The sequence below is a fragment of the Triticum urartu genome, chromosome 1 (assembly GCF_003073215.2).
Source record: "Triticum urartu cultivar G1812 chromosome 1, Tu2.1, whole genome shotgun sequence".
In the NCBI taxonomy this organism is placed as follows: domain Eukaryota; kingdom Viridiplantae; phylum Streptophyta; class Magnoliopsida; order Poales; family Poaceae; genus Triticum; species Triticum urartu.
The window spans coordinates 361,492,130-361,499,509 of NC_053022.1; the positions used below are offsets into that span (position 1 = coordinate 361,492,130).

Here is a 7,380-nt window from a genome sequence, read left to right on the forward strand (position 1 = left end):
AGTTGCAGCTATGGCTCCACGCCTTCGCGTTTTGCTACAAATCCCAAACGGATCTACCAAATGCCACGAGGACCATCCAGAAAGCAGCAGCAGACGGCGCGCGTACGTCACAACAACGGATCTATACTACTATTAAAAGAGCAAACTTAAATTCCCCTGAAACCACACAGCAAAATGTATACGGAAGAACCAAAAACGTTAGATTAGTCAAAGTAAATCGCATCTAACAGTCTATATTACATCTAGAGTTTGTGACACAAACTAACGCTCCACATTAATTGTTCCGCCAGGCAGACGCCCACGTCCTGTCCCTCTCACGATCCACCTCGTCAGGCAAAGAGGCCGCCGCACATCACGCGCCTAACAAAATCATCCCCTGCCGTGATTGCGCCCCCGCTTCCTCCCCTCTACCGTGCTTCCCTTCTCCCCACGGACGCCATCCACGCCTCCGCCGCCGCCTCGCGCGACGGGCGCCATATCTCCCCTATTTCCCTCTCTTCTCCACGGCCACGCCGCGTCGCCGGCCGAGCCCCGTTGCAGTCGCTGTGAGCCGCCTCCCCGCCCTGCCCCGCAGCCCGCCCCACACCCTAAGCTGCAGCAAAGATGCCCGAGCGAGGCGGAGGGGATCGAGGCGTGCGGTTCGCGGTGACTGGCGGGCAGGGCTTCCTTGGCGCCGCCCAATGTCTGGAGCTGATCCACCGCGGCGCCCTGGAGGTCTGCTCCCTCGACCTGCAGGATTCCTCCTCCTGGTCCCAGCAGCTCCTCGACGCCGGCATCCGCTTCTTCCAAGTTTCGTATTGGTTCATCTTGGTTCGAGCCATATAAGCCCGTGGATCGACCCAGCGGTGCTGGATCTGAAGCACCAGATAGGGAGATGCCCCTTCGTGTATGCCTAGATACCAAAGGCAGAGTATTATGACCTCTACCACGAGTTCGACGTGAAGATGCTGCACCCGGTCAGGGACGACCAGCTGCAGGTGTTCTCGGCGAGGTTCAACGAGGTCTTCCGCAAATGCCAGTGCCCGGGCAATATCTGCTTCCTACATGGCATCTCAACGCATAATGGGAGGGTATATATTTTCTGGTGGACACTTGCTGTTGGGTTGCCTGTGAATGAATCAATTAAGATGGAGTTTTGTTTTGTCTATTTCAGCTTTGTGTAGCGATGAGGTTTTCCGAAGGATCCATTGGGGATAGGATGGCTCGACTTAAAGGTGGAAGGCTCCCTTTGTCAGATGTTTTAAGGTATGGTGGAAGGCTCCACATTTTTGTATTATCATAAGAACGCATTTTTCTGCAGAGGCAAATATACCCATTTTTAGATGAAGAGTCACCTAAGCATGCAGTTTGCAACTTTGTACCAGTTATGTGTTGAACGTGTTGTTTGATATTAACTGGCATGTATCCTTTCTCACCTTACTGCAGACACATTATCCTGTTGACTTTTGAGAATGCTTATGATGCTCTGTTTAGAAGATGTTTTCTTGAGTAGTACTACATATTTTTATGGTTTCCTGTAACTTGCAGATATGGCGCCGATTTGCCGCTTGGTGTGCTAGAACTACACTACATGGGAATATTTGTTCAGAATCTCCAGTCTTGTAATTTTCTCCTTGATGACAATGACCAGGAAGCATGGTTTCGTTTTATCCCATATATCAGTACATAAGTATGTTTAGCTTGGTGATTTGTCTATGGAAATTGTTGTTTTTTTATCTACTGCATCTGTTTTGATCTTTACGAAATAGGCTTTCGCCCCACTATATAGATATAGCAACCTCCCGATACAATCTGTTTTGATCTTTTTAAAGCACATCCCTTAAATTGGTGAATTTTTCTGTTAATGTAGAACCAATTTTAGCAAATAATATTCTTTGTTACGAGTTAGCGGCAGTCTGCGATATATCCAGAAAGATGCTATGCATGTTTCTCTATGTCTTATATCCTAACCTTCATTCTTTGATGACCAGTACAGATGAACTTGTTAAGAACCTTTACAATGATCACATTTGTGATTTAACTTCCCTTTTTTTTAGCCTTTAGACAAGCTGAAACTGAGCATCAAAGTTTGGAATATTTTTACTGACAGCAACCAAGAGATGCCTAGGTCCCAAGATCTGATCAGGCGCAGGTTGTGTTGGCAAAAAGGACACCATCTTTGGCCTTTTCATCCTCTTGTTTCTTATATTTCCATGGAGAAGTCGAGTGTTAAGAGTTAACAGAAGTCAAGAACAAGCTCACCATCCATGATTTTTTAGGGTAAATATTTTGTAAGTAGTGACATCCTGGTTCTGCATTCAATCTACAATCATCAGTTCATTAAGTTCAGTTATGCGAGATTTGAATCAAGCCTTACATGATTTGCTCTTTTACTGATGGACTGATGAGGTCAGAGATGTATAACAGCCGTATTGATCCAAATGACAAGTATGGCAATGCTAACCTGCTTACCTAGAATTTTACCACATCCTAAGACTTGCAAATCTGTACAATAGGAGTGGCTAGCTGTTTACCGTGACATGTAGTGGCATCTCTCACCATGTGTGCACATAGTGTTTAGGCATGATTATTGCATACTGTCGATAAGGGTGAGACGTTTTTCCTTAATTGTTTTTTTTTAATTACTGGTTGAGCTCGGTTTCAACTCTTACCTGAGTAGTTGATCGGCAAGCCTGATGTAGGTGTATTGAAATTATGCAGTTCCATTAGCTCTGTAGTTGTCCAGTATACTAACGAGGCCTACATATTTTGCTGATGCAAGTTGGAGGTGAACATGAACTCTAGCAATCCAAAATAGCAGATACAAAATAACTGCAGCTCAGGCCATGTAGTTCTACAACAACCAAGGAAGAAGTCCCTTTTTTTAAGCCAACCTCAGCCAAGGAATTTAGGCTTATATGGGTGCTCTCTGTTTTTCAGAGGTGCGTGTACTGAGAGCGCCCACGATTCAGGCCAAAAAATCTAGACAAAGTGATAGCCCGTTGAAGGATGCTGATTGTGGCTATACAACTTCAACAACGTGCTTGCTACTCATGAGTGGCAAAGTATAACATGCCACCATTTTTTAAATAAGCCCCTTCAAATTATGTATGCAGTATGCTGGGAAGAACTCATGACAAAGCCTTGTTTGTATGCTTGTCTTAATGTATTTTCATACTGGCTCGAGTGATGTACTCTTGCCCCCTACATGACACCGCCTTTGCAGTGTATTCTTGGTCGCGTGTTGCTCAATTAGGTTATTCTATTTTTCTTTTTCTTTTTTATTCACTGTTGTTGGCATGAATTTGCCCGTGCATTTGGTCCTATCATTGACAACAATTTAAACCTGTTAATCCAGGAAGGATATGCACATCATTAGTGCACCTTTATTTATTTTGAGTATAAATGAGTAGTTAATTTGCTAATTAAATTTGTTTTCTTGCGGGTATATTCATCTCATTAGAACGTCATTTGTGTGGCTTGGTCTTCCTAAATATTGTGTGGGTTTTTTCCTTTCCTGGTTTAGCTTTGCGAAACAATGATTATTTGAGCGTGTGATCTACTCATGCCTATTTACCTTATTGTATAGTTTGCCATTCTAGAACACTAGATCTTTCTCCACAGCTGAGATGTTGATATGACAAGTTTAATTTGTGTTTAATCTTTGCAGAACTAATTTTGCTTCCCATACATGTCATACAAAAATGTTAAATTCCCATCATTTTTGTTCACGGATGTCGCACCACAGGTGATGAGAGACTCAGGATGGGGGCAAAACGGTCTTGACCACCGGCGGACTCATCTATCGTCTCACCATCACTCCCACGGGCAGCGTTATAGTTGAGTCCAACAATTCAGTTCTGAAGATAACATGTAGGTTTAACCGAAGAGGAACGGATTAAAACTTTTTTTAATATTTTTATTCAAAGTTGCATCTCTGTCATGTTCACATGGACAATGACTATACTTATTATAAGCCCTTCCAAGTTCACACGAGAAATTAGACATTCTGCATTCTTGACTATACGACTATGATTTTTTGGATTAGGATTTCCTTGTCCTCTTGAACTTCACATGACATAATCAAAAGATAAGTGATTGGGTTTATATTAAGCTTGACCGTGAGAGATGTGGGGATCATCAGGCACTACATATATTTGTACCCCCCAACACACACACATCAAATTTCTGGAATCTAAATTTAGAATTCAATACTCACATGAATTTCATAGGCTGCTTTGATCAAGATGAGTAGATGACACAAGTACACGCTTAGTATTCCCTCCATTCACAAATATAAGATGTTCTACCTTTTATATGAATCGGATGTAGATAGACACATTTTAGTGTGCTTGAGCTTCATTTCACCCAAGAGAGCTTCCATTACATGAAAAATAATTATTTTTTATAAGAATTTGGATATTCAATACTCACATGAATTGTATAGGTTGTTTCGCTTACTAGTTAATTAAAGGAACAGGAAACATCACATGGCCAAGAATATGTGCGTGTATCCGTGATGCTTGCCGTTTTCTGCGAAACCTGCCATGAAGTTCGAATCAGACAAAGAACAGCAGGTCCGAGGTGCAGATATTGCCTTGTAGCGCTAAAAAAACAATCCGCTCCCAGATTCCATGTCGACCTCGGACGTACAAGTTGGTCTGAAAAAAAAAGGGAAACAGCCCACGACCCGTAAGTGGATGGGAACAGGAGACTTGGTCTCCGCCGTCAAGCCGACCTCGGTGACTGATCTCCGTCCAGCCGGCGCGCTCCTTTGGTGACCTGCGTGTCGCCTCCCACCGCGCCGAGTTGCCGTCAAGCCGCCTCCCACTCAGACTCGCCTCCTCCGTCCTGGCCTCAGGTTGCTGAGTCGCCGCCTCTTTGGCCTCTCTCTGAGTCGTCGTCGGGCCTCGGCATCCCTCCGCGCTACGATCCTCGCTTCCGCACTAAATTGCCTTGCCTTGTGCTTAAAAGGGCTCCATCTCCACTGAGCCGCCGCCTGTCACCTCCCCGCGGCTGGTCTCGCCATGGACCCGTTTTCTGAGCTGTCGCTTGAGAGCTGGCCTAACGCTTGGGACTCCATGAAGATTTTATCAATATGTGCACAAGAAGAACCAGGTTGATCAAAAAATTCATCAAGCCGCCATGGCCTCACTTCGCCTCTGCCGGCTTCACCGCCGTGTGGCTGAGCTGTCGTGCTGGCTTGCCGCCCCTGCCGCGGCCCTCGCCTCCATGGCCGCTGCGCCGGACCATCGACTTGCTGGGGGGCCTCACCCCCGGTACTGCCTTGCTGCCAGAGCGCCCCTGTCGAGTCGCCACGCCTCTGCTCGTTGAACCGCTCCTGCTGCAGCACCGGATCACCGCTCCAGCCTCAAGCCGCAGCTTCCGACACGCACTGATGAGTGCCTCCCGTCGCTGCTTCCGCTGGCGTCACCCCTGCCTTGAGCGCCGCCCGCTCTGTACAGCGCCGGGTTACCGACGTATGTGCAGTGTTGCAAGTCGATGAGGATCAACTCGCTTCAAATATGCGAACGAACAGACATCAATTATCAAGTGGTCATCTGGTACTAATTGAGCGAAGCAATTCTAGTCACGGAGTGGTATTCCTTGAGCACTGTTTGCGTAAAGGCCAAGTTGAGAAGGACGCCAAATTTCTATGCGCTGCTCGAGGGGCATGACTTGTTTAAAAAAAACTGGCTGGATACATGGACATCTGTTTGGACGTGAAGGCCATCATTTGGTCAAATTACTGTGCAACCACTTCATCCGGGTTATAAATCAGGTGATATCCGTTCAGTCTATTTTGTTAACACATATTAAATCCTTTTGGAAACAATTATTCCGTCCTACAATATTTTTGTGCGTAGGAGAATTATTCATGGGACTGTCTATTTGACACTTGACTGAAATCCAATTGAATTACAATCAAATTTTGCACCAAATAGGCAGCTGACACGTGTATGCCCTTTATTTCCACCTTTGGCTGTATGTATGTCAACGAACAACAAAATCAGCGCATTTATGTATCAGGACTGAAACGACCCAACCTAAAATCCCATCTGGACCATAACGGGTTTGATGCCCTAGACCCGGTTTCTTAAAAGTAGACCACAATTACGCCTGGACAGTAAAAAAGCCAGGGGAGGGGTCTCAATTTTCTCAGTTCTGAAGATTCTCCAATTCCAATCCCTACTTTGATGCCTAGTGAATTTTCTAAACTCTGAAGATCTAGAGAGAATTTTTGCCAGGTCATGTGAAAACAGCAGATGTAATGCATAAATCAATAGAGGAAACATGAACCGGACAGTTTATTAACAAAGCACTAATAAAGCCAGAGCAAACTAGATAGTGGAAGAAAAAAGCACACACTGTATACGAAACCCACATGAATCAGGCAAGGGATAACCAGATAGTTTAGTAGCATGTGTGCCCACATGCTCACATCCCAAACAGAATATCCTAATGAACATACACACTGAGTAATTACATTGAAAATCCCAGTCAAAAAGCACAACACTTACTCTATAAAAAACAGTGTAATCACAGTTCAATTTAACTACAAAGATACACTGGAAATACAGTTTAATAACTCTGAAATTCCACTTAAATGCCCATTGTAATTACATTGAAAATTCACAGTAATTACATACAGTGTGTTACTCTGAATATCCACCGAAAAATTACATACACTGTAATTACTCTGAATATACATTGTAATTACACTGAAAAAACATTGTACTTACACTGTAAAAGACAATGTAATTGCAGTTCAATTTGACCGCGAAAAATACAACGGAATGCAGTATAATATCTCTCATAATCCTCTTAAATGCCCACTGTGGTGAGACTAAAAATTCACCGTAATTACATCGTGACGTAAACTGCGATTACTCTAGAAAATCCACTAAAATCCCCACTGTAATTGCACTGAAATTCCATTCTAGTTACAAATAAAAAGCACTGTAACTCTACTGAAATGCACTGTAATTACACATTGACTGCAAAGAACACAATGGAAATACACTAGAAAAAATACACATTATTTGAGCACTTGACATGTCAACAGTAGCTTCACTTTCAACTCCTAGTTAATTGCACATCTTTGATGTGCAAGCACCTGCAAAATCTCGAAGGGCCATTGGCCGATCTTTATTATATGAAGAAAAAATCTCGAAGGGCCATTGGCCGATCTTTATTATATGAAGAAGAACAGTACAACAATATCTAACAGTTCAGGAGCTCTGGAACTGTTAGTACATGGAGAGCCGGTGGAAAGAAATAACAAGGGAACAACACCAAATCAGAGAGGCTATTGGAGTATGGAAACCCTAAACCCTAAGCACCTGCAAAATCACCAGAAAATTTGCAGAGATCACATAATCTATCTATTCCATGACACTA

The 7,380-nt window shown here is 43.8% G+C and overlaps 1 protein-coding gene across 3 annotated transcripts; it reads left to right on the forward strand.

Moving 5' to 3' along the window:
* Nucleotides 1-331: 331 nt before the first annotated feature.
* Nucleotides 332-4,342, forward strand: LOC125512416 (E3 ubiquitin-protein ligase KEG-like). 3 transcript variants are annotated; one of them, XR_007285387.1, is made up of 4 exons: nt 336-1,070; nt 1,154-1,245; nt 1,528-1,669; nt 2,762-4,342. XR_007285387.1 is itself a non-coding variant. In XM_048677518.1 (3 exons), the coding sequence occupies exons 1-3, from the start codon at nt 945-947 to the stop codon at nt 1,320-1,322; spliced, it is 240 nt and encodes a 79-aa protein (XP_048533475.1). In that variant the 5' UTR covers nt 332-944; the 3' UTR covers nt 1,323-1,508. The 3 variants fall into 3 exon arrangements, 2 of the variants coding, with proteins under 2 accessions (XP_048533475.1, XP_048533470.1); XM_048677518.1 differs by lacking the exons at nt 1,528-1,669; nt 2,762-4,342 and adding an exon at nt 1,301-1,508 and having other exon boundaries at nt 332-1,070; XM_048677513.1 differs by lacking the exon at nt 2,762-4,342 and having other exon boundaries at nt 340-1,070; nt 1,528-1,736.
* The last annotated feature ends 3,038 nt before the right edge of the window (nt 4,343-7,380 follow it).